The sequence below is a fragment of the Halichoerus grypus genome, chromosome 5 (genome assembly GCF_964656455.1).
Source record: "Halichoerus grypus chromosome 5, mHalGry1.hap1.1, whole genome shotgun sequence".
Classification (NCBI taxonomy): domain Eukaryota; kingdom Metazoa; phylum Chordata; class Mammalia; order Carnivora; family Phocidae; genus Halichoerus; species Halichoerus grypus.
The window spans coordinates 182,033,557-182,061,106 of NC_135716.1; the positions used below are offsets into that span (position 1 = coordinate 182,033,557).

Genomic DNA, 27,550 nt, shown 5'->3' on the forward strand with positions numbered 1-27,550 from the left:
GCGAAGAGAGACTGCCCTCGGGAAGGCCAGAACGAATGTGATTATGTCACAGGCGCCTCATGTTTTCATCTGCATTTCCTAACAAGACTTCCTAGTTGAGTGTCGACATTGAAATCTCATCGGCTAGCTCATTACGGGAGCAAAGACCGCAGTCATGCGTGGTAGAGAGCAAATGGCTTGCTGAGGCTCAGGAGGTGCGAATTAGCTTCTTCCAAATAGCATTCTAGTTAGAGAACACCAAATACATCCTAGAGAATGTTCTTTTAAAAGTTTTTATCATTGTTAACGTGTGGCTCTGTGCACCTTTCAACATCATAGAATTCTTTTGTTAACAGAAGTGAAAGTACAAGTGGCCAGTTAACCCCTATTAAGTCTCAAAGTCAAAAGAGTTTCCAAGCTAGCAAGCAGACAGGTTTAGGAGTAAGAAAAACTGAAGTAAAAGGGAACCTCTGTGGAATCGAATTGAATCTGGACACTCAGGCCTTAGGTATAATGAAACAGGAAGAGGAAATGAGACGTCAAAGAGCTTGCTTCAGAGTTTGGCTCTGTAAACCGCACAGCTCCTGATGCGCAGGGAAGCAGCGACGACACCACACAGGGTCATCCAAACACAGCTCAGGAGGCCCCTGGCCCAGATGTCAGACCAGAATGCTAACCTAATCCAGAAACCAAACGATCTCACCAGCTCCCCCCAAATCTAAGGAAAGAGCCTAGTGTTCACAAAGGAAGCTCAAATTTGAGGGAACAAAGAGAAACCCCTCTAGCCAGTTAGTGGGAAGCTGTCCTGTCTCCAGGGAAGGCCCTGGTCACAGGAGCCTGTTTCCTCCTAGTTGAAAATGCACCTCTCAGCTCAGCCGGGTTCCCCTTCCTGCGTATCTCCAGCAGAGGGCACCCGCCATTCGGTCAGAGAACTTGGAGGGAGGGAGGGAGTGGTTTTCTAGCCCTTCCTTGAGAACAGGATCTCTGTTTATTCTCTGTGTGGACACACACTGGCACGGGGAGGGCTGGGAGTGAAGAGCGTGCTGCCATGTGGCATACAAATAAGAGGTTAAAGACAAACGGGAATTAAAAGCTAAGCTGTCCTCACACCCAAACTAAGACAAAGTCACTAGCGTGAGTCTCCACTGCTTGCTATTTACCACGTAATCTGAGACGGGTACCCAGGTGCCCAGAGCAGCAGCTCAGTCCCTAGTTAGAGAGCTCTGCTCCCCTACAGCAATTCGGGATGTTTCCTCTGATGAATGCCGGACTCGCTCTGCACAGGCGGTCATGCGTGGTTAGGAGGGTTAGGGCTGTGGTGCGGCTCTCGATGAGCAAACGTCCAGGTGAAGAGGAGGGTTACCTGTGGCGGCAGCGGCGCAGGAACCTCATTATTTTTCGAGCAGCTTGGTCCTGCTTTTTGGTTAGCAAACTGCTCCTGAAAAAACCGGAATATCACCGTCACAAGAAGGGTCCCGTGAAGCTTGATGTGCACACACTGAAAACGGGGGAGCAGTGGCAGAGGGCCTTTAATGAAACAGTTCAGGTAGCAAACCCCACAGCAGGGCAGGCCTGGGCAGTGCCGGCAGGGAAGGAAGGAGGGGGTGGCAGCCCCTTCCCCTGGCTGTGAGCGACACAGGGCCCAAGTGCAACATACGGTGACGCTCGGCTGTCCTTTCACAACCCTTCGTGAGCTTGTTTTCTGGAAGAATGCGTTCCGGCCTTACACAGGCTTTCTCAGGGTCGAGGCTGGTTCGCCCGAGTCTGATACTCTCCTGAACTTCTTCTGTCGGCTCTCTTACTGCGCTCAGAGTCCCCATCACGCTAAGATGGACTAGCTGGCCTCTAGCTATCCTTCCGAGGTCTCGCACGCAGGGACACTACAATTCAGACTGCCCAACGGAGCGCCCTCTCTGAGCAGGAACTTGGGTCCTGCCAGATTCCCACCCCAGCTGAAGTCGGGGTGGGGGGGGGAAACCAAAATAACTGGGGGGTGGGAGGCTTGGAGACAGAAGCTGCTAAACAGACAAAGACGGACTGACAGCGCGGGTATCACTACACGCAGTCACAGCATCTAGCGTGGTCTGTCAAGAAAGTCCCCGTGACAAGCGTGTCACCCCTCACGTCGGGGCAGGGCCATTCCTTCCATGATGCCAAGGCTCTCTTCCCTAGACAGCTTCGCCCCTGTGACAGCTCAACCCACCTGAGTTTCTGCTGTACGATGACGGCTGTTCGGCGAGCCTGCCGTCTCTTGCCACACTTCTTATAACTCCGGTAATACTTCTGGATCAGCACGGCAGCACGCCGGCTCTGCTGAAATTTTTTTTGTTCGTAGTAACTTCGGAATTTACTCTGGATTAGGATGGCAGCCTGTGTCATCTTTTTATAAAGTGCATACTGCAGGGAAACAAGAATAAGCAGAACAGTAACAACAGGAGCCCACAAATCTGGGTGTCCTCTGAGCATGCCGGGGAAGGCAAGGAGGGAAACACCGTTCTTTCTCCTTGATCATCATAGTCTCTGTCTTGGGTTCAATCACCAAAGAGGCAAACTAGGAACCTCTTCACCTATCTTTCCCAAATGCAAAATATTAGTTTAAGGGTTGCCTTCAGACAATGTATTGCTTTAAATGTGCTTTTTCCCCACAAACATCAAATATTTTGCCCTTCTTGAAAAAACATTTTTAAAATAGCAAAACATGTGTAGACATTTAGGAATAATAAAAGCATATTTAGAAAGTACAAATTCAAAGTTTAATATTTACTATCCGATTTTGAAACATTTTAAAATAACCTTTTTTATGCATCCCAATCACCACCACACACAAGCCTACTTAGAGCAGTCAGCAGCTGATTCCTAACTACAGTTCCGTAGGACACATTTCTGAGTTGCAAGGTCCCAAATACAAGGCTTATCATGAAACGCTGACACCTTTAAGACATTTAACCTGCAAAAAATTAATACTCATAAGACCGACACAGGGGTGAAGCCATGAAACCGGGAAAAGTGTCACAGGACCGGGCAGCCCTCCGCCCAGCCCGCAGCACTGCACGAGGGAGGGATGAAGGCACGGGAGAAGGAGTTCTCTTCCATTTCCCTCTCTAGGCACTAAAAATACAGAGCTCTCTATATTTAAAAAATGCGATGTCCAAACTGCTAACGAAATACAATAGGACTCTGGGGACAAGAAGTCACAAGGAAGCACTTGGCTTGCAAGAAGGCAACTTACCATCATGGGGAAAAATACTCCTGAGAAAATCCCTGTGCCTAAGGTCATCTCTGCCTGTACTGGAGTCATGGGAGGGAACTGACTTCTCGGAACGTTCAAGACACAAGACCCTTGTGCAAGAATCCTCTTTAGTCTCGTCTGACCTGCTTTCCATTTTCATTTGCCCAAAAATCTTTTAGGACGGCGCTGTAGCCTACAGGGCTCCTGTGGTTTTCAGCCCCCTGGCCCATGCACACTGCACATTCAGAAACTACCGGCCACAGTGAGGGACACCAGGAGGAAGGGAGATGCACTGAGTGGCTCGCTGGGCTCACAGGAATCGGCTTGGATGGATTCTTTAGACTGACGTGGCCAAGAAAATGTCCAATGACTGTTAATGCCAAAACCCACTCCAACTGAATAACCACGTGGCCCCCGGAGATGCACTGTGGTTAGGTGGCCTGGTAAGGGGAGTACGCCTGTTTCCTGACCCTGCCGTCTTAATGGCCCCTTCTTGTAGCTGGTGATGGGTGTGAAGTTTGTGACTTTGGTGGAATGGTTTGTGAGGGGACTTGGGTGGCATTACCTTCAAGGCTATCCATGTCAGCTTGGGGAGAAACAGAAAATACAAGATTAACGTTAGATTGCCGAGTAGAAGGAAATTAAAAACCAGAACCAATAAAACTCCCAACCGGAAAAAAAAAAAAAAAAAAAGTAAAGTAATCTGGCTACGTTAATGCCTTCCATCTTCCGAAATACTTGTCTTATACTTGTCAGTATTTCAAAAAATCATGTCTTCTGTTTTTCTGGTTGTAGACAACACTTCTCTGGGGGGGTGGTTTTAAAAACCAAAACCAAAACTCAGACTCATCTTTTGGAATAAATACCTGTTGTAATCACAGACTTGAAACCTTATGTGTCTCGCTTGTGATAACGTGAGGACAGAGCCAGGTACTGTGGTGCCAGCGTTTACACAATAAACCTTCATTCTCTGGGATCGTGAACTCAACCGGCTAGAAGCTGAAGACTCCTCCCGGCCCTCCCCCTTTCACTAGTAGCACTAACCCGAGAGAAACTCAAGAACGTGGCGACCCATATCAGAAATCAAAGTGAGCCCTGTATCGTAACAAGAGAACACAATACCACACTTGCACATGACTATTACACATCTCAGCATATATTATTCCTTAAGTAAAAGTTTAAAACCTACCTAGAGCACTGTCTACTGAAAGGTTCTGGGATCTACTGACAGGCCTGAACTTCATCATACGGGCCAGTCAAAACTCAATTAGGTAAGTTTTTATATTTTCTAACCACCCAGGTGGTTAGGAAAACCTAATATTGTCTTAATTTCTCTGAGCCTCAGCTTCTTCATCTTAAAAGGGACATAAAATTGTTTATCGCCGGTAATTGTAGGGAGCAGATGTGATGAGATGGTGTGGCTGCAAGCTCTAGTACATCCTCAGGGCCCCATGCACTTTAGTGCCCTTTCCCAGGTGATGGCAGTTAGGTAACCTGACAGGGTGCTTTGGAAATGGTAATACTGCGTGAAAGAACACTTAGCTATTCTTCCTGCATCTCTTAACTAAGGAATGCAAAAGCCGTTTAAGATGTTCTGGGCGTCTTAAGATTTTCAGAGATTTTTCCAAGTCTTCATTTGAAAACGGATGGGAAGAAGCTGAAAGGAAAAGTGGCTCGAGAATAGATAATTTCTATAACTCAGGGTCAAAGATAACTGCCATTATTTCTCTTCTCTGATCACATCAAACTCTCTAGAGTTCTTCAATTACTCCAGGTACAATTACTGGAACACAGAGCCTCCCTTCAGACGCAAATAACTTTCTCTGTGTCACACCAACATCTCAGATAGGTCATAATACTGAAAGGCCAACAATCTGAACAGAAATTATTTTGTGAGGTAAGTTTAATTGCAGATGGTTTTTTGGTTCGTTTTTTACCCCCCGCTCTGGAACATTTCCCTCTGGTTTTTGGTCAATGCAATTCAAAGTCTGTCTTTGAATCAGGAGCTGGACATAGCGCTCTCTAGCCAGACCACATGCTACGATCCTCAGGGGCCTGTTGCTGTTTGGACAAGCTGCACTTCCTACTGCGACCAAAGCTGTGGTTTACCTGTTTATATTTCCTGTAACAACGCTGAATGACAGCGGCGGCCACTTCCTGCTGCTCCCGCAAGGGTCGGCCCTGAAGGGTAAAGTGAAGGAAAAACACAATTTAGTGTAAGAAATAACAATTTGGTGTAAGAAATGTCAACTTTCTTCAGACTTAAGTTAGAATTACTACTCATTTATAACTTTTTCTGAGGCCCCAGGTTTACCAAAATACAGTGGTAATTAATTACAAGGAGAAATTAGGAAAAAATGAACTTACAGAATAAATCTGTGATTCTTGCTTCTAAATAGAACTATGATATTTGGATGTTAGGAGGTCTAAAAATATTCATTTTCCAAGTATTTAACAAATCAGGTATTGTACTATTTCCCCTTACATGCTGCCGGATTTCCATTGTCTTTCCCAATATAACCCCAACTACTCTAACTTTGGGGTCGATGATTATTGGCTTTTAACACCACCTCGGGGTGGTCAAAGACTCCTTTGAGAAACTGTGGAAGGCCACAGACCCTCTCCCACCAAAAATGCACACACAAGCTTTAGCGTAAGATTTCAGGGCTGCCTACAGTCAGTCCCAGGCCCTTAAGAACCCCTGCTTTAGGTTATAAATTCCTGTGGCAGAGGTATCAACTTCCTCTATACTAACTAAATAATAAATATCCGTCATCATTACCAAGAATAAATTGAGATGGTGATAACTACACCCTACTGGTCAGTTTTATTTCCCTAAAGCTTCTGAAAATTATTAATAATTTCATGTGGCATAATAATTCCAAAGAACAATTCTACAGACTCAGCAAAAAAAGGAAAAAAAAAGGCTTAAGTTTTAGTTTGGATGATTCTGACTTCCGTCTCTGTGTTCCCCAATCTTATGAATGTCACATCAGGACTCTGTTCCACTTTACCTTGTATTTCCGGAAAGCGGTCTGGACAAGCCTGGCAGCTTCATAGAGTTCTCTTTGCTCGTGATCAGACAGAGTCAGCTGAGCAAATTCATTCTCAACCTTTTCACTGGTAGATGCGCTCAGGAATTCCGACCAATCTGCTGCTGAGGGAAGGCTGGGTTTCTCAAAAGCTATTTCACTGACTGGGGAGCCAACAGGGCTCAAGCTGGTATTAGAAGAAGGGGTTAGAGGCTCGTTATATGCACTTCTGAAACAAGAGGAGACACAAGGGAGAGAGACCGGTGATTGACCTGCATGATCCATTACATACTGCTGAGTAATGAGACAAGGGCCACTGTGAACTATTAAGAATATGCCTTCATTCAGTCCAGTAAGTTGCTAAACACATCCCGTACTTTAACTGTCCTTCAGGTAGTAAGTTCCTACCGAGTACCTATTATGAATTTAGCGCTATGCTAAATACTAAACCCACTGAAGACGCTGCCCGGCCCTCGTGAAGCTTCAGGTGAATTGGGAGGGAAACATCACGGGACGTGACCTCACATGCGCTACAAGGGGAGAAAAGTCACAGAAGAGGTGAGGACGAGAGCAGGGACCTGAAGGTGGTGAAGGAACTTGTCCCAGTGTTTCCTTCCTGAGGTCTCCTATTACACAGCATTCATCAGCTCTAATTAGCCTCCCACGCCTCCCACTGAGCCCAGGCATTTACGGCGGTCAGTGAGCCACGGTCTTCCACTGACCTGATCTGGGCAGCGCTCGGCAGACGATCGACATCGGCTAGGTACCTGGCCAGCCAGCTCATGGTACTGCTGATGGTGGTAGTGTCCGCTCTTTCCAACGCCGAGGGCTCCGTGGGCACAAAACTCTCCTGCTTGATTCGATCAGGTGTGGCTTCGATGATGTGCTCTGCCAAGGTCATCATGTTCACCTGGAATCCAGAGTTCACAGAAACACTCAGGTTAAGAGGGAACCTTAGACGGTATCCAGCCCCTCCCCCACCCCACCCACGCTTGGGAAGAAAAAAGAAGGGAGGGCGGCCTCCCACCTCAATCCAGTGCACCCAGTATCACTGTAAGGTTTTATACAATTCAGCCAAATACTCTGAGACCTGACTCCCTCCAAATCATAGTCTGGCCAAAAACCGTTAGTCAAGTCTTAGAGAACTTCTGCCTTGTGCCTACTCTCTGCTCTCAGCTAGGATCAGCCATTTAATGATACTGTGACTGGGCAGTTCTTCAGCAAGTTGTCACGTTACCATGGTGACGCTGCAGTTTACCTAAAGGACGGCCACAGCCCCCCCCTTGGCCTTGCCTAGAGACCCCCAGTCCTGTAGAGGGCAGCAATGAGCCAATCTGTGGGGCCAGCTCATGGTTGACCCAAAGGAGTTAATCAATCCTCTTCTTGACCCCCCACCTTCCTGCACACTGAGAGGAGTCTGGACAACAAGACTCTACAGACATCTGCTGTGGGGTTTTTTTTTTTTTTTTTAATTTTTTTAAAGATTTTATTTATTTATTTGTCAGAGAGAGAGCGAGAATAAACAAGCAGGGGGAGCGTCAGGCAGAGGGAGAAGCAGGCTTCCCACTGAGCAGGGAGCCCGACCCAGGACCCTGATCCCAGGACCCTGGTATCATGATCTGAGCCGAAGGCAGACACCCAACCGACTGAGTCACCCAGGTGTCCTTGGAAAGTTTTGCTTTCCTGATGAACAGTATCGATGCCCTTGGCTCTTCCCCTCTCTTCCTGCCTTGACTCCAAACAAGCTCCAGCATCCACATTGTAACCATGAAGCACAAAAATCAAGAGTAATTGTCGCCAAAAAGAACAAAAAGCTCAGGGAAAAGTCTGGGCCCCTGTTGGCATCACTGAGCAAATGAACCTCTGGACTTCCTGTCATGTGAGAAAAAAATCAACCATTTGTTATTAAACTGCTATAGTTAGGCTGCTGACACCTGCACCCCAGGTACATTCCTAATAGAATTAGGAATCCTCAGAGCTTAGTCTGCTGCCACGAATTTAATTAAACTTGGAGATACAGTCTTGTTTTTAAAAGATTTCCTTGCATGTCTCTTGAAAACAGAAATTGAAATAATAGCAGTTTAAGTTTTTAAGTGAACTGGAAGTATTCTGAAAGGATCTATACAAAGGTGACAAAATGCTTATCTTACAACGTGGACGAACCTCCAAAACAGTGATGCTAAGTGCAAGAAGCCAGACGCAGAAGCCTGCAAATGTTAGGATGCCATTTATACGAAATTTCCAGAAAAAAGCAAAACTCTGGGGATAGAAATCAGATCGGTGGTTGCCTAGGGCTGGGAGGGGGGAGCAGAGATGACCACAAATGGGCATGGGAAACTTTCTGGGGGTGATGGCAGTGCTCCAAAGGGCACACTAACATTCATCACCCGGAGCGCTTAGAGGGGGTGAACTTTATGGGATGTGAGGTATACCTCATGAAGCTATTAAAAACAGTTATCTTGGGTAATTTTCAAATTTTCAATAAACAAGAAGAGTTCTTGTAATAGGAATAAAAATGAAAAAAGTATTACAGCCTTTCTTTTCCCCTCCATATAAGCCTCTTGACTTGTGACTCAAGCAGCAGGAAGTCCTAGCCTGATATCTTTTCCATGAAAGTATTTGAGTATTTTATTAAAAGCAAAGTGGAATTTCTGGAGACTGAAGGCTATAACTCTATAGTCGCGCCCCAAAGTCCTTCATTTTATGAACACGTATCAGTGTGAGAACACCTCAACATCACCACAGTGCCACACGCTGGAATGCCACACACACACTTTTTACCAGCTAGCTGCAAAAAGCAAGGAAATTTAAATGACTTGAAACAAAACAATAACATTCTAAGCAGCGGGACCTAAAAAGTCACGTCATCTGCTTCTAAATTTCTTGTATTGTGGTCAGAGAAGATAGCCTTTAAATGTGCAGCTTTGGGTTTTGTTTAAATTCTCGTTGTGTTCTAACATATGAGCAATTTTCATGAATGTGTCTAGGATATCTAAAAAAAATCATCTGTATACTTGCTAAGTGTATGAATTACACACATCTGCATAATTACATACAAGTATATCCTGCATTAAATCTATCACATATATTAAATATATCTATGAAAGCCACCTTTCTAATAGCTTTGTTCCGTGTTTTCAATCTTTTCTATATCTACTCACTCTGACAAATTCTGAGATAAATGTCACTCTCACACTATGATTATGAGTGTAGTGCCACATTGCTTTGTATTCACTGGTTTTGCTTTAGTATTCAGAGGCTGTGTCGTTAGTTACACAACTATTGATGGGTTGTATCTTCTCGACAAATGATACATACATTACTTGCCTTAAATTATACTTTGTATCCTTTTTCTTCTTATACTCATTTGTCTCTTCTATCTTTGCCCATAGTTTCCTTTTCATTCTTTCTGTGTCATCTCATTTTGGTTCTGTCTTTTACAAGCAGAATATAGTATGTTTTGCCTTCTTTTTTTTAATCCAATCTGAGAATCTTTTAGTAAAATTGCCAGTTAGCAAAGTGGGAATGAATCATGTTTGAAAGTATTCCTATAATATTATGTTTTCTGCTTATGATTTCTGTTGCTTCACTTTTACTTTTTACCATTCCTGAACTTTTCCCAAATGGGCCCCAATTCCCTCTCCCCGCCTTCAATGACTTACAAATTCTGTAGTCTGTTTCTATGTAATCTATTAACCTGACATTTCTAACAAGCCTATTTCAGCCTACGCTTATCTATCAATAAGGTCTGCGACCTTCCCCAAGTAAGAGAGCTGCTTCACCTTCTTCATTTCCTTACCTCCCTAGTTTTATTAAAATAATAAGAATATTAGTTCTAAAACAGGATTCCTCCTCTATTTAAAGCAACCCTTCCTAACAAGTGCCCTGTGTGTACAGTCACACTATCAGTAAGTCCTCAGATGTATCAGTTTTACTGGTTTATTGTCCACTCTTCCATGAACTCTGGCTCAAATTACTTCATTATTTCTTGAATTACTTAATTATTTTTCATTGTCATCTTTTTCATTTGGCTGAATACGTCTCGAGACCGTTGCTCTTAAGGTACCAAAATATTACTCTCTCGAGGCTCTGTTAAAATGTAAAGTAGAACTTCTCAGGTTATTTTGTATTTCCTGCACCAATCCTATTTTAGCAAAGGCCAACTGCTACCAAGCTCTGCTATCCGATGGTTATTTAAACTTAATCGAACTTATGTAAAATCAGAAATCCAGTGTCCTGAGTCCCACTGGCTACATCTTCTGCTACGGAGACCACATGTGGCCAGTGGCTACCATAATGGGCAGTACAGACACCGAACGTTTCCATCACTGCCCAGCGCACCAGTGAACAGCGCAGATTTTCAGTCGGTATGCTCATAAATATTGTCCTAGATTGCTTAGTATTGATATGCGGTGTGGCCAAATCCAGCCAGCTACCTGTTTGTGTAAATAAAGTTTTATTGGCACATAGCCACTCTCACTCATTCAGTATCATCTAGGGCTGCCTTTGTGCTCTAAAGGCAGATTAAATAGTCGTGACAGTCTGTATGGCCCACAAAGCCTAAAATATTTACCATTTGGCCCTTGACAGAAAAACTTTGCCAACCTCTTGTCTAACAAGTTCTTGGATTTCCCTGGTAGGCCTCCCCACAACTGCAGTGGTTGGCAGATAAATAGTGGAGGCCCCCCCTTTCCTATCTGTGCTAACAGCTGGGGTGGCAGGAAGGGGATCCTGGGATGAAGAGGAGCAGCTCAGCAATCGGACCTCTCCCTAGGAATGCTGGCCAGGATAGGGGCTCTCCAGGCCCCTCCCTCCTGTGGCATTTCTATAGGCCTAGAACCTTACTGAATTACTCGTGGGACTTTTTTCTCTGTTACATTTGTTTTGGGTTATATAGGAACTAGGAAAGAGAGGAAGTCAAACTCATCCTCTTTGCTCATTTGGTCCTCCCCTATGTAGTATATTTTATTTAATGGAATTTGCCTGCTTAATAGCTTAACCTCCAGTTTACTGCAGTATATACTCTCTCAATCTATTGCAAGTTTAATGCCCCAATAGGATTCTGGAGTTTCTAGGTTTATTATAAGGACAGTCAATTATCAGCTTTGGGGATATTTCACTGCACCTCAAAAGCCTCACACCACATACGCCTTTACAAACGCCACATGACAGCTGTGCTCATCAAATCACTTAGGTCATTCAAATTCTATCCATAGGCCTCCTGTTGTAGTGATGACCGGGCTGTGACTCTGTTAAACTCGTACTTAAACAGGAAGTCAGTCCCCCCGGATGCAGGAGGGAAGCAGAAGACCACCGGAGGGCCCTGGGTGAGCCCTGAGGAGCTAGTGTTGAGACCCAGGTCGCCGGTGTTCAGGCCCTATTCAAACAACGTTCGAATCACTGAATGAATACATGGCCCACGCAAAGAAGATACTCCAACATTCTTATGCGTAAGACCGCACTTTTAACCCTCTGCTGGTGAGCAAATCACATGGCCTGGGGAACCGGCTATGAAGACGGCGGGAGCGACTACGGACGCCCCGGCCTCTGCAGGCTTACCTTGTCGGCGCTTACCTGAATATCGTCCATGGGCTGTGAGCATTCTGCGCTCTCTGCGCTATCGCGGTAGGACCCCATCTCTGAATTCACCACCTCTCTGTTAGCCATCATCAGGACACTCATTGGTTCCCGTGGACGCACCTGTGAAGGTGCTGCATCCTTTCCTACACTGGTCCCCTTCGGATTTCCAGTCACCTGTACTGTAGACACACCAATGTAAAGATCTTTGGAATTCCACTTTACTACAGGCTGAGATCCAGAGGCTTGGAATCCTGCAGTCTCTGGAGTGGGAGGGGAGGTTTCCCGGATGCAGTCCCTCACTCCTTCACTGGGGCTGATTGTCTCGGGGACACACTGCTTAGAACTAGGGCTCTGCTTCCTGATATTTGGCTGTTCCAGACTCAGTGCAGTGGAGAGCAGCTTCTCCTGCCTTGCCTGGAAGTACTCAGGGTTCAATTTATGCTTTTTGGGAGCTGGATAATCTTTGTGGCTCTCACTGCTGTAGTAATTAGAGGGTTCAGAACGAGGTCTTCTCAGCTCTGAAAAGTACAGTAGAAAGGATAGTCAGGACAGGCGATAAAATTAGGAATCCTAAAGAATTAACACTTTCTCTATGCCTGAGAGACACAAAGTGCAAAGCTGGAACTCAAGACATGTCCCTAACATTTAAATATTCCCCAGCAGCATATACTGTATTCAGATAGTCCTCCTCCAAAATTTGTGTTTCTTTCTCGAAAGGACACAGATTTTTTTTTTTTGCTACTTTCTGCATTTATTTTTGGGAGGGGTGGGGGGAGCAGTAGGCATTCTTATAGCTAAAAGAAAAATTGGAAACATAAAAACAAACAAAAACCAAACAAAAAACAAACCCTTAAACATATGTGAATATCCTATGGACTTTTCTGAGGGTAGCTGCATGAAAGCAAATGGGAAATCTGTCAACTTCTGAGATGTAGTAATTTTGAATGTTTACCTGGATTGGTACTTGCAATAACGGTGACTCCTTTGGGTATTTCTGGAGAGCTGATGGTTTCACTGTGCCACTGGGTCATCCAGCTATCCGTGTTAGGCTCTTCACTTGGAGGACAGTGTATTCTGGGGTTCTGCCCCAGCTGAGCCTGTTCATCTCTCTGCAGGTGCTCCAGACACTCTGCTAATTTCACATGACCCCTTGACCTGGCAATTCCCAAAGGCAGCCTTCCTAGAGAGTCAGGAATAGAGATGGCCCGACGGTCCCACTTGTACAGAACGACAGCAGCTTCTAAGTGCCCTAGAGCACATGCCCACATCTAAAAAACAGCAAAACAAAGCAAGCTTTCTCAGTACGGGTTAAAAAACATATTCCACTTTTGCTATTGCTGCCAACTGACAAATCGGCCCTTGCTGGCAATCTCAGTGGGGCCGTAAAACATTACCATATCCCTATCCCAGTTAAGAAGAGTTCAGGAATAAATGAACCTATTCCTTACCAGAGGAGTACAGGAGAAGTGGTCCACATTCAACGGGTCAACTTCCAGTTCCAAATCAATGCTATCTGCATGCTTTGTGCTGTAAGGGATAAGCACCAGAAATTACTGCACAATGAATCAGTGTTCAAGAGAGACACCAGCATGTTATAAAACCCACAAAGATGAAACCAAAGCGGCCACCTAACATCCCGGATGTGAGGAAATAGAGCCCCTAATTTTGTAGGGTGGTTTGGACTGGCGGTCCAGAGGAAACAGAAGTACAATGTTTAGTTAGTACCTCAGTCCACATTTCTTGGGCAGAAGTTCATAAAATTCCCTTGGCAACTGTCCTCAGAGAAAGCCCTTTGCTCACAGGCCATGGTCACATTCCTGAATGACCAGATTTCTCTCCACCAGTGGAAACACTCAGGAGGAAGCTGCAAGCTGATGAGCAAGGACGACCCCCAGCTGTCCACACCCCACCCTTACCGCCATTTGATGAGGGTCTGGATGAGGGTGGCGTAGCCCTGCGCAGCAGCCAGGTGCAAGAGGGTCATCCCACGGAAAGTCTTTGAATGGATCAAGTGCTTGGACTTGGCCCAGCAGGCTCGGCTCATCATCTTCTCACACACGACAACCACACGGTTCTCGAAGCAGCTCCCCAGCGTCCCAGGGCCAGAAGCGCACTAGGAGGAGGAAGCTCGCCTTAACGACTGAGGACCAAGGGCCTCTCCCTGTCAAGTCAGCCTCTTCAGGTGGGAGAAACAAATGCTTTACGATTAGCCACCCACACTGGGAAACACCAAACTGCACATAAACTGAGACTAGAATGTGCTTGGTTCAGCTCAGCAGCACGTGGCCACGCTCGTGGCACAGGGTCATTTTCCGTAACTCTGAGAACCCCAGAGTCTGTCTATCACAGCTGACACTCTGATTACGAACGTCATGAGGCTCCATCTCGGGGAAAGCGTGTACCACTAAAAGAAAAGGTGCCACCGGCCTCCAGTTGAAGTACACGCTGTAGACTGTGGGCTGGTAGGAGAGCAAAGCAGGGCAGCCGTCCCGGTTCTTGCATCCAGGGTACACCTGGACCTTTGCCTCCCTTGCTCCTCATTAGGAGAATTAAGTCACTTAGAAGGGGATATTTTTTCCCCCCAAAGAAACACTTTTAAAAATCCAATAACAATCCCGTCCTTTGGGGAAAGCGTTAGAGATCTTGAGAGAGAGATCACAAACGGGCGAGGGGCAGAGGGAGAAGCAGACTCCCCGAGGAGTAGGGAGCCCAATGCGGGGCTCGATCCCAGAACCCTGGGATCATGACCTGAGCCGAAGGCAGACGCTTAACCAACTGAACCACCCAGGCACCTAAGATCTTGAAATTTAAGTGTTATAAATAACAATAGAGGCATTCAGGAAAGAGAAATTCACGAATTTTAACTGTGGCTTTCTTCTCTTGATTCAGTTGTAAAGCAAGAAAAATAAAATCAAACTTAGTTACCTCAACAGTTTATCTGAGTCTCTGTGATGGCAGCTCTCTGCTGAACATCCCCCCCCACATAAATGATACTTCTAGCCTGATTCTTACCTCTGGAATTATTTAAAAAGTGTTTGCTTTTTTTCCAGTAATAAAGCCCACAAAATTCAATTACTACAGAAATATTGTTGCTTCTCATTGTTTTTTTACTTTTAGGTCCAGGAAAAAACGCCTACAAAAATGAAAAGGCAGATGACAGATATAATGTCATCCTCACTAGGGCTCTTAAAAGAGCACAGGTGGGTGATCCCAACCTGCAGTAGAATGACCTTGACTCAAAAGGCCCAGGCAGAGCCGCCCCACACGTACCAAACAGACACATTCACAAGCTCATGGAAGTTATGGGTCAGTAAGCAAGGAGGGAATTTTTTTTTTTTTTTTGCATAAAAACAGCCACATCTTTATCATGAAAGGTGGACACAGGTATGTATTGAAGCCAACCTGGGACTAGTCCAGGAATGATACCAGTACCAGACAAAGGACTTGTGACCCACTGCCTCCCTAATCAATAAGACACACACAAGACGAAAGGTGAAGGTCAACGCAAGCTGGTACCTGAGCTTGGCTTCCTCCGTTCCCAGTCCCGTTGCCCCCTCCACTGCTGCCTCCTCCACTCCCCTGCTTGTGCTGCTGGGACCCCGTCATCTCAGCCATCCTCCTTTCCATCTGCTCCAGGCGTTCCAGGATGGACATCCTGAACTGGTTATCTAGGGAAGAAGAGGGAAGAGTGAGGTCGTGTTCCGGAAGAAGAGCAGTCGACGTGGGGCCTAGTCAAGCCTGCAGGACTGCCATCAGCCTAACGGAACCACAGAGGTCTGTCCAGGCCAGACTTCCCCAGCATGGGCCTGAGCCTGACGCCTCCCACAAGACTTGCAGCGTCTACAGTAGCTCAGAGTTCTCCACTAAAGGAATAGAAAATCCCTTTCTGTTAAAGTCCTGGTTTCACGTTCCTGGTACCCCAGTTCCTTGCCAAATTCCCCAATGGAAGCCTTGGAGAGATCTGGTAGGTAAGCCCCTAGAACAAATAAATGAAATAAGTACTATTTAATTTCAATCAGTGGAAGAAAGGAAGATGTGTGTGCGTTACTGTGCATAAACAGTGTGTATATATAAATTATATATACATATAGTTTTTAAGACGAGTATCTGTTTTACCTAAACACTGGGGAAAAAAATATTTTATTTGCTGATCATTCACTGGTTGAGACCCTTACACATTTCCTTTAACACGTGACAGTCTTTTGAGACCAATACAACCAAGTGCTTCACCTTTACATAAGAAAAACATCAGGCCATTACCGCTGGGGCTAGGATTGTAACTCAGAGAAGTCTGTGGTTCTGTACCACATTACTAAGATTAGACTCTCTCCCTCCACATTCGTGCATTTACACCCACATACGTGTGCACGCACCCATGCATATCACAATTTGGGTTGCATGCATACATAAGAAAAGGAGCTAAGACCATTATTAAAATCATTAGCACCTATATTTATTCAACAAATTTTAAATAACACTGTGTCAGATATTTAGTAGGAAACTGATCAGAAAAGGCCTCTTCCTGCTCTAGTAGGGGAAGCAAGCAGGATAATGTGATGAGGAACAACAGGGTGCGGCTAGAACTTAGATAAGTCAGGAAAGGCGACACTTGAGTTTGATCAGAATGAGAAGGAGCCACGTCTGCAAGAGCTGGGTGAGTTACTAGCAGAAGCAAAGGCTCTGAGGAAGGGCATTCAAGGCGCAGAAGGCGGGTGGCTGGCCCACAGCAGAGAGGAGAGCAGAGGATGGAGCTGGAGAGGGGGCCAGGACCAGACAGTATGCAGTTAAGAACCTTGGCTGCACCACGGAAGAGTCGTGTAGCTTTGAACAAAACCTTTAGTGCCTCAGTCCCCTCAGCTCTTAACTGGGGATGGTAACTGTACTTACCTCAGGGTTGCTGTGAGGATTGAGCGAGTTTGTGCAAACTCGAAGAACATATCAGTTCCACGTCATCATCATCTTCCAACAAAGGAGTTAAATGTCTCTAGGGATTGACTGAGCAGCTGTGACAGCCTATTCGGCCCCCAGATGGTTAATGGCATAACTATTTTCAAAATGCTACCACCTGAATCATGAAAAGGAAGAACCCAGGACGGGAGTACTTGATCAGTGTACCTGGCCATCCTGACTATAAATCCTGACACCAGTGAGTCATGTTTATTGATTCTATAAGAAATAAAACAATGGGCGGGGCTGACACTTGGGGAAAGTTTCTCATGTGCCAGTCACCGTTCTGATCACTTTACAAATATTAGCCCATTTACTCTCCACAATAATCGTGAGGTAGGTACTGTTCTCACCCTCTTTTCACAGAGGAGGAGACTGAGGCAAAGAGAACGAATCTCCCTGGCTCTGGGGCCTGGAGCTTAACCCCGATATGACACCAACAGGAGCGAGAGGTTGTGGGAAGAGAAGACGCACAGAATTAGTGTTACCCTTGGAAAGAGAACTTTTTCCTTACAAGAACAAGACAATAAATACCTGTTTCACAGGAAAATTTTCGAGACTGGCTGTCAAACGGATTCCACTTTACTAAACCACAAAGCCAGAGGAGGAAGACTGCTGTTCAAAGATCGTGATATTATTTTCTAATAAAGTTATTTCCAGGAACCACACTAAAAGAAAAGTCCTCCCCCTTTATTTTTTTTTTTTTTTAATATTTTTATTTATTTATTTGACACAGAGAGACACAGCGAGAGAGGGAACACAAGCAGGGAGAGTGGGAGAGGGAGAAGCAGGCTTCCCGCGGAGCAGGAAGCCCGATGCGGGGCTCGATCCCAGGACCCTGGGATCATGACCTGAGCCGAAGGCAGACGCTTAACCGACTGAGCCACCCAGGTGCCCCAAGTCCTCCCCCTTTAAAAGTGAAAGAGGACGTCTCTGTGCCCATTGCACACAAACACACGGATACAACAAACACTGAGGCCCCTGTGCTGAGCATCTCAGTGGCCTGGTCACCGATGGGAAGTTCCCTGAGTGAGTCTGTGTGTGATGCACTGCGAACGGTCCTTGTCATCCTGTGACCCTTGTGCCTTCGGGGGTGGTACCAGAATCCTTATCCCATGCCCTCTCCCTTAAAAGGGACATTTTGCAGAATGCAGGACTCCTTTATGTGGAACCAAATGAAGACTACGAATCCTCCCTTTTAATTAGAGTTTGACTCCAAGTCGAATGGCAGTGATGCCCTGGGGCCCTTGTCCCTGCTTCTTCCCCATCATGCCCTGTATCTACTCACAGAAACTCGTGCGGTCTACGGAAACGGGGGAAGCTGCTGTAGCCACCTGCTGATGATTTATTCTGCAAGCCTACAAATCCTGCACCTATTAGACGAGTGTTCAGAATCCATTTCGCTGGTTTCAAGCACTTGTTTGGAGCCCGGTGGCCAGCACTGACCTCCCGTGTCACGCACAGGGGCAGAAGGGCAGAGAGAGCAGTGTCCGGCTGTGCTCTGCCCTGGTGGGGTGCTGCGGGGTGCCTGGCCTGCCCCCGGCCCCAGGGAGATGGCTCTGTTCCGGCGGTTGCCCTGCCACAGTGAGGTCAGCCTCTTGCACCCGCCCGTCCCCCTGCCCAGCATGGACACTATGGGGACAGACCCTTCCTGACATCACAGAACTGGGCCCCGCGCACGGTGTCTCCAGATCAAAACACTAAGAATTACAACCCCGTGGCTGCCACTGAGGTCCCAGCTTCTGTTCTGGGCTGTCTGTTCCGCAGCATCCCCATGGCTAACTGTGCAGTTAGCTCTCTCACGTTATTAAGCTGCTCTGAGAAGCACTTCATGAAGATACTCAGAAGCAATTATTTGCCTCTTAACAAAATTATATCATGCATAATGGCATCTCTGAGCCTCTCAACTCCAAAGGGGGAAGGTAGTGATAATTAAAATAAGAAACAACCTCAAATGGAAACAATTGAGCTGGTATCCTGGCGCGTATGGGCCTGTCGTACTGTGCTGACCGAGAATCACTGGAGCCTTCTGATGCCACTTCCTCTCCTCTGAGTGCGGCCAGGGACCCGCTCTGGCCACAGAGCTTACTCAGATGGATAAAATGAGGGTCTTCACGTCTCCATTCCTGGCCAGTCAAAAGCAACGACCGTATGCTTGTTTTGGTTTTAGTTTTATGATGATGCGGAAACTACTGTAAAATATTTGGCACATGCGGAGCTATTTATTGCCTTGATTGTATATTATGTGTGGTCATGGGATAAAGGGAATATAATTATTAAGAAGCAAAGAAAATTTTTCTGATGTTACAGTAAAAAAGTTGATATCAGATTCATTTATTCATGCACAAGTGTTTATTGAGCACCTTCTACGTACCAAGCACTGGGGGTGACTTAAACATTAGTGAAAATGTCCCTGCCCTCGTTTGCTGGCCAACAAGTAATTTCTGCAGCCTGAATAAACTGGATTTTTGAATTAATATGTGGGAGGGAGGGGTGAGAAGAGAGAAAACAAATAATGTGTAGACCTAGGGGGCTGACAAATTTGGCCTCAGCTCTCACCCATGACATTTCAAACAAAGCCAACAGTGACTCAGCTTTGAGGGATTCCAAGCCCCATGTCCTTAGGACAGTCTGAGTGAAGCAACCAAACTACTCCTCCGTGAGCACTAGACTGCACAAAAAGCACGCCAAAAGTACCTGTTTCCACGAGCACCTTAGACTCCAGAGGCCCCAGCAAGGGAAGCCAGCTGTTCAGCTGGAGCTCCCGCCTGGCCATCCCCAGCTTTCCGTTCCCTTCTGGAAGGATTAGGGCTACGTCTGTCTCACTAAAACAACAAGCTGCTGCTTCCATAGAAAGGTTCTCCCACTCTTCCGCTGCCCCTGGAGAAGCCACATTATAACTCCTGCCTCTGAAGCCTGGGGCCAGGTGAGGTCCGAACACCGGTTCACTTCTCCTGGAGGGGAAGCTCCCGGTGTGCGTGCGGGCGTCCCTCCCATGGCTGAGTGTGTGTGCCCTATAGCCACCGTGCTCGCCCCTCGCTGCCAACCGAGGCCACCCTGACAGGAGGCTTCCGCTCATCCGGTGGCTCTCACACGGTAGGTGCCATCCGAAGCACCAGACGGATGGGTGGGCCCTAGTCCCAGAGCCAGTTCGTTTTACTTAGGAGGTGTGGGTAAGGCCCAGAGGTTGCACTTCTAACAAGTTCTCAGGTGATGCTGATGTTTCTGGTCCGGGGCCACATGCAGGAGCCACTCTAAGACCCCACTTCCCTCCATAAAAATGCATCTTCTCTCCACCTGAGTGCTCGTTAAAGAATGGTCCAAGAACCCCCCTGCTCGAGCAGATGCGCAGGTTGCTGCCCAGGGTGGACACATGAGACATGACCTCACGGAAACCATGCCAGCTCCATCCACACGAGCTCTGTCAACAACACTGGGTTGCTCACTTTCTTCTCACGGACACAGCCAATTAAGATCTGACAAAACCTGAACACTACTGAAAGTCCGCCCACCTGCACCGCCCTCTGTAACGAATCAGACACTACTTGGTCCCTCCCATCGAGTCTTACCTCCTCATTGCTTTCTTCTTCCCTCAGGTGACTAAATGCCGTGTCTTCCCACGTGTCTGTCTGCGTGTCTCGCCTGTCTCTGAAGCAGGCTATTTACCTGCACGGTTTCAGGGAACGAGGGCTTTTAACCACCACGCAGCACTTCCTTCCCTGACAGTCAGGACACACGCGCACATGAGCCCGCACCCCAGACAGAAAGTAAGTAATTCTGACGGCTCTGCGGCCACACTCTGGCTCGTGATTCATTCAGCCTCTTCGTGAGCCCGTTCTGCACCCCTTTTTAGCAGAAGTGGCATTTTTAGACTGGGCAGCTGTGATGGAATAGAAGGAGCATGGGAGTAGAGACGAGAGCTCCAGGTTTAATCCTGTTGCTGCATAATTTTCGAAAAAATGACCACTTTGCACCTCAATTTTCTCATGTGTAAAGACGGGCTATCACTACCTATTGTTTTTGTGGGGATGAGATAAACTTATATGAAATTTTTTAAAGTGGTGAGGCTTTCTTCAGTCTGAGAAATTCTTGGACTGGGACCCAGTCATACCATGGGACTCTTTTATTAAAAAATGCATTTTAGGGGCATCTGGGTGGCTCATCCGGTTAACCGTCTGACTTTGGCTCAGGCCATGATCTGAGGGTCCTGGGATGGAGCCCTGCGTTGGGCTCTGTGCTCAGTGGGGAGCCTGCTTCTCTTCCTCTGCCCCTCCCCACGCCCCCTCATGTGCTCACTCACTTTCTCAAATAAAATCTTTAAAAAATACATTTTTAAAAAATTTTGAATAATGTTAGATTTACAGACAAGTTGCAAAGATCGTGGAGCTCCCATAAACCTTTGCCTAGTTTGCCCTAACAGCAACATCTTACCTATCCATGGTACATCTGTCAAAACCCAGACACTCACTAGCATCACTACTGACTCAACCATAGACTTGAGTTAGACCCGCCGATGGAACTAAGGTACTTCTTTGGTACTGGGATCCAGTTGCGGACGCCATGCTGCATTTAGTTGTCCCACGCCCTCTGTATCCTGGGATGTGACAGTTTTCTCTGTAGCTCTTAGTTCCACAACGTTCACGGCTTTGAGGAACACTGGTCACACACTCTGTAGATGTCCCTCTGTTCAAGTTGTCTGATATGTTTTCTAACGGCTGGACTGGAGTTATGAGTTTCCAGGAAGAATATCACAGAGGCAGGGTGCCCCGCTCATCACATAACATCGGTGGTATATGATGTCCTGCTGATGTGGACCGTGATTTTTGGTTAAGGTGCTGTCTGCTAGACTGCTCTATGATCAAGTTATGATTTTCCTCTTTCCATACTCTATTCTTTGGAAATAAGTCAGTAAGTCCAGCCCACACTCAAGGAAATGGGAATAAAGCTCTACTTCATGGATGGGGGGAGTGTCCACATATATTATATGGAGTTCTCCTAAAGGGAGATTTGTCCTTCTGAATTTATTTGATCAACCATTTATTTATATCCATTTGAACTCATGCATATTTACTTTACAACTTTGGCCATAATCCAATACTACATTCGTTTATTGTGAGAACTGCCCCAGCTTTGGCCACTGGGAGCTCTTTCACGCTGGCTCCTGGGTCCCTCTGACGGACCCCCAGCCTCTTCCCTTCTTTTTCAGGCACTTCCTTACTTTCTGGCATTATAAGATGCGCAGGTTCATTTTTTATTTTCCCTGCCCCAGCCCTAGAATCAGCAATTTCTCTAAGGAGCTGTGGTTCCTTTTATTGGAGAATGGCATTTAGAAGCCAAGATCTGGGCGTTGGGTGTGCCCACAGCTGCTGGGGCGTCACTGCTTCCAGGCCCCCTCAGCAGACAGAGCGAGGAAACCCATGTATGCAAACACATCTGTAATTGTCTGTATCTATCTGTACCACACTGAAATAAACGTGAGTCCATACTGACTTCTGCACTTCTAACATAGCACGGCAGTGTCCATCCTAGCCTTCCGGGGCAGGGGGTACTTTCAATGTAGATAAGATGATGGTGGAAGTAACTATGTGTTATCTGGATATAATAAACCTATATACTAAATGCTGAAAAGAAATTGCACTGATGTATTAAACTACAAAAAAGAAATCTGTAAGTCTAATTTCTGTCACTCAAAAGTATAGGTACAGAACATAGCATAGTAGTTTATCCAACCACCTTGTTATAATCCAGTTCTTAAGAGTTTCCCAACAATATTAGAAAACATACAGAAAAAACACTCATAATCCCAGAACAGCTTTGAGTATTACAAAGGTCAAGAAGAAGATAAAGAAACACTTCCAGGCAATCACTGGCCCGACGGTCAATGAATGGTTCATTGGGGCTTCATATCCCCTTTTCCTTTGCTGGGTTCACTGTGTCCCAGCCTCCCCTTAGGGGCTGTTATGCAAAGTGTCACATGGCACAGCAGCGGTCATGGGTCACCTCTTCCTCTCTGATAGGGATTCCCAACCCTCAAAGGGACTCATTTTAAAATGTCCCAAGTTAACATTTACCTAAAAACTTAAAATTCCTAAACAATACCAAAGTTTTAAAGACAGAGAAAATTTCATGAAGTCAGATTTCCCATAGTATGTTCTAAGTTTAGAAAGATTGGTGCTTGCTTCTATAAAAGTAGAGAATCCCAAGTATTTAAGGATCTGATGTAATAAAGTGTCTACATCAGGAAACCAAATACTAGCCAGACTTCCTAGGCTTTCAGCACTTAGCTGCACCTACTGTTGCCTCTAGATTACCTCTCGGTAAGTCCTGGAACCTAATTAATTTCCAGGGCTGTATCGAGCAGTACAACATGAGGAAGTTTCAGACATTATATCAGGTAATTCAGTTAAAAAAACTTAAGTCCCCCCCCCCCCAACTTTGACCTACAAAATAAAACTGAAGCTCTTTGGCATGGCATAGAATGCTCTTGACCAGCTGTCTCAGGCTACTTTTTAGGGACTCTCTTATCACTCACTGTTCTTCAATCCACTGGGGGTTCACATGCCCTTGGACCTTTGGTCATGCCGACTTCTTCCTGTGTCCACCTGGTGAGTCTGCTGTTCTTCAGAGCGTGGCTCACACATCACTTCAGTATTATTACTGGACATCCATAGTTGACCAGTCCACATGTATTACTTCTAGTCCTCAAAATAATCAAAAGAAAGCTTTTCCTCTTCATTTGACAGATGAAGAAGTTGAAGTTCAGAAACGTGTTGCTTGCCCAAGGTCATACTGCTTTTAAGTATCAGGGCAGGGATTTAAACACAGGCTGGACTCCAGATCCACGTTCTTTCCACTATGCCCGGTGAACCTTCATGTCTTACCCTGTGTCCTAAGAATACTTAGCAAATGAATGTAGAGTTGTTCTCCTACATGTGTACTTTCTACTAGGGAGCTTTTTGAAAGCAGGGAGCTTGTCTGCACCCTGGCACCAGATACAGAGTGGGGGCTCAGTCAGTGGAAAAGAATAATTATTTTCTAGTTTAAGCCTCTTCTGGGAGCCAATTTATTGACGAGGTCATTAAACTCTGGGGCAAGGGCTCTGAGTGACCTCCACTAGCCACCGGGGACTCCAGGTGGCTGCATACCAATTAGCAGCAGCCTACCACTTGTTCCCATGGACAGAGTGGTCAGGATGATCAAAACCTAGCAGAAATGACTTGAAAGCACTGAGTAATCTCTAGGAGTTTACTTGGTCAGCTGCCACTTCCTTTCGGCTCAGGGAAGGAAATTATGTACCCGCAGCACATTGGTGCAAGACTCTGGCAAAGGAGCTGAGAAACATCTGACTTCTTTACGGATACAAACTGGATTTCACAGCAGTGCCGCTCTTCTCTATCCACTGAACTTCACATTATAAATTTTATATATTCCCACTTTTCCCTGGCAAAATGGAGTATTTGGAACACACATGGCTGGCAGCACACCTTAATGGAAGGAGTGCCTATAATTAGTTACAAAAGTGCCTCACATGTCCATCAGGGGATAGGGTGTTGTATAAACATGAAATTTTTATTGTCTTAAAAGAAAGATTTTTTAGAAGGCCTCATGAAGTATGCATGGATCTGAACGTCTGAAAACCCGCTAACGAATATCTGCAAACACGAGAACTTGTTGCTACAATTGCTTAATCTGAGCCACCTTCGGTCTTGTTGCCAGAGTGGGAGAAAAAGTTTTGCCTTGGCAGGTAAATGAATGAAGGAGCAATCGTCAAATACCACCTGCTATTTTAAAACGCGTTATTTGTAGCTCAAGTGCACATGTGCCCTCCTGTTGCTATTTGGACTGGGAATGAGAGGCCGTCTCTCATTCCATTTACAGCCCTTGGCCGCACTGGCAGGAAGAGCTGATGAAGCAAAAGGAGGCATGACTTGAACTATTTCTGTAGGGACTGCAATTGCTGCTTAGGAAGCCTCCTAAATTTTTTAGGAAGCTCGGAAAGACAGGGGAAATGAAGTCACTTAATTCCTTCCCAGAATAAATGGGGCCACCGGAGCACATGAAGCTGTCCTCTCCAGCAAGCCATTTAAGATGTCCAAGTGCGGAGGGAAGGGTAAGGGCCGGACAGAGATAAGGCACAAGCTGTGCCACTCTGATTTTCCAAAGCAATGGCTAAATTTAGCCTCAGAAAAAAACTGCCATACTCCACTTTTTAAAAACTCCCCAACTCCATACACCAAGACAAATGGAAATTAGCAATTCTTCTTAGACTTTCTTCACTCGCAGTGACTTTGGATCCGTATTTCTTCTCCTTGGTCTGTTGTTTCACACTATTCACAAATTCAGAGTCTTGGACGTGTCAAGGAAAATCGGGTAGGATGCTGCTGAACAGCTCACAGCGAGTAGGAAACAAATGTTGACAAGGGGAGGCACGCAAACGTACAATTCTCTCTCCCTTGAACTCTCTCCATGCCAGAGCTTGAGGTGCATGAGGGCAAGAATTTCAAACCTATGCTCCAAGGACACGAAGGCTTGGTGGAACACTCTCGGAGCTCAGCTGTGCTGCCCCGTGGCCTGAAGCACGGGAGAGCACCCCAAATTATGCAAGAGCTGACGGCACGGTCAATACAGTAGCAAATCCGACGGGAGTTCAGTGTGGTGAAACCGCAGCTGATTGGTGCGAGAACAATGGAAATCAGGAACTCTGACACTGATTCTGTACCTACCCTCATAGCCTACAGAAGAGCAGAACATTTTAAGTCTGCTAACTTCCAAAAGCAACAAATCTGGAGGACACTGCCTCCACAGTTTCAGTACCCAGTGACAATCAGAAATATTACAAGCACAAATGGAGATATTCTAAAGTAGTAACAGCAAAGTGAGTGAAGACCAGAGGAGCATATCACCACTAAGACTAATGAGGTCTTTAAAGAAAAAGAACTGTAATGAGACTCGGAGGTGAGCAACTGTCTCCCTCCCCGGGACGTGAAGGTGTGACGGTGGAATGAAATTTAAGTGCGCGTGGGAAAATGGGAGATGAAAATCCTAACACCCAAGAGCTGACAGGGCAGAGAAGAACTACAAAATGCACAGGAAGTGTCAGGAGGCAAGACGACTTTAATGAACCACCAGCAGGCTGATCTGTGGTGCTCAGCTTTAGTAACAAAAACTCCCGAACACGTGAAATCCTTTGGGAAGAACTATGGAGAATCAGGGCCAGAACAGGTTTGTTCTGCAAATATCTAGTCAATATCCACTCCCAAGGCATGACTCCTCAGCACTAGTGTGCTGAGGCTCTGGGGATATAACGGTGAACAAGAAAGCTCACGATGTCGTGGTCGCCACCAGGGATACAAAATCCAGTACGATGGGAGCCTTTATTTCAAGAACCTCAGTCTGATATAAAGGTAAAGAGAAGTCCTGTGAGCTCTGTGAAGCCTGCAGCTATGATCGCTCTGTTCACTGCAATATTCCCAAGGCCTGGCACACAGTAGGTCCTCAATACAGATTTACTGAATAAGTGATTTAATTTCACCTGTTAGAAATAGAAAATGTGAGTTTGAAGGAGAACAAGGCAAAGGATATTATGTGGAACAAAATATGTTTCCATTAGTCATTTCTGTGGTGTAGTTTTCTCCAGCAAAGTCACTAAACGCGGTCCCTTCCCTTCTCATGGGACCATCTTTTACCTGATCCCATAGAATGTTATCAGGGAGCAGGCATTTGGAAACAAACAAACATCTAATTAGACTGGTACACAATAACTCTTACATTTGGTAGTTTCCACCTCAGAAGTAGCATTCCGGAACAAGGTCAGGGTGGAGGCATTGTGGGGTTGAGGAGGTGGGAGGGGATTGAAAACTCCATAAAAAAACAAAAACCAAATCAAAAGACTTTGGGGACACCTGGCTGGCTCAGTCAGTAGAGCATGCGACTCTTGATGTTGGGATTGTTCGAGCCCCATGTTGGGTGTAGAGATTACTTTAAAAAAGTAAAAATCTCAAAAAAAAATCTTTGCTAATCACATGTGCTACCTGGTACCTGGAGGAAAAAAAAAAATCCTGGCTGCTTCCAGCTAATTTTACTAATCATAATAGATGTTATTTGCTCTGAGTTCCTGGTGAGTTTCAATATCTGAAAAACCATGCGTTCAGGACTCTAGCTGGAAAAGTCCTTCTCTGTGTCCAACTCATTCTCCATACATTATTTAGAGGTCTGCTGTTGGCAATGCTTTGCTCTCAGAACCAACTGCAGGAATGCCATCTGCACAGACATTCCCAACTGTCTTGCCTAGTCGTGAGAGTTAAAGTCCAAGATGTTCCAAAAATATGTATTTTTTTGTAAACACTGGATTCTCCATACAGAGGTTTCAGTTCTAGAACTTGAAAGTTTATTAACTACGATAATACTTTTTCATAATGCTATAAGATTTTGTAAAAATCTAGAATAATTATAGGTGAGGACGTCATTTCCAAATGAATAGACTGAAATGCACAGATTTTAAAGAAAATAGCTATATTACTTAAAAATAATGTATGTATTATAAAGTAGGTCTTGATAGATAAAACGATTTAAGAATACTATTTTGCAGTTTATCACAGGCCTTTCTGACAAGAAAGGATAAAAATTAAAAAAAAACAAGTTGTACCATTTTAAACATTTTTTTTAAATAAAAATATTTCTCTGAGGGGGAAAAAAACGAAGTTTTAGAACAATTTTAACCGTTAAGCTCCTTTTTAGAGGTGTCGTGATCCCTGGGAAGGCAGTGTGGCTCGTGGCCCTGCCT

At 45.6% G+C, this 27,550-nt stretch overlaps 1 protein-coding gene across 17 annotated transcripts in view; it reads right to left on the bottom strand.

Moving 5' to 3' along the window:
* Nucleotides 1–27,550, bottom strand: part of CAMTA1 (calmodulin binding transcription activator 1) — an 843,552-nt gene that overhangs the window by 13,561 nt on the left and 802,441 nt on the right. For 9 of the 17 annotated variants that reach the window (XM_078073844.1, XM_036064523.2, XM_036064522.2 and 6 more), the window contains 11 exons: nucleotides 15,337–15,488; nucleotides 13,737–13,933; nucleotides 13,269–13,347; nucleotides 12,773–13,088; nucleotides 11,815–12,338; nucleotides 6,963–7,150; nucleotides 6,223–6,469; nucleotides 5,318–5,389; nucleotides 3,774–3,794; nucleotides 2,183–2,376; nucleotides 1,343–1,417 (listed from right to left, as the gene is read on the bottom strand). In XM_078073844.1, coding sequence (XP_077929970.1) covers nucleotides 1,343–1,417; nucleotides 2,183–2,376; nucleotides 3,774–3,794; nucleotides 5,318–5,389; nucleotides 6,223–6,469; nucleotides 6,963–7,150; nucleotides 11,815–12,338; nucleotides 12,773–13,088; nucleotides 13,269–13,347; nucleotides 13,737–13,933; nucleotides 15,337–15,488 — 2,065 coding nt within the window. Of the gene's footprint in view, nucleotides 1–1,342; nucleotides 1,418–2,182; nucleotides 2,377–3,773; nucleotides 3,795–5,317; nucleotides 5,390–6,222; nucleotides 6,470–6,962; nucleotides 7,151–11,814; nucleotides 12,339–12,772; nucleotides 13,089–13,268; nucleotides 13,348–13,736; nucleotides 13,934–15,336; nucleotides 15,489–20,336; nucleotides 20,460–27,550 lie in introns of those variants that run through there. The other 8 variants (XM_036064528.2, XM_036064527.2, XM_036064530.2 and 5 more) reach the window with 5 other exon arrangements.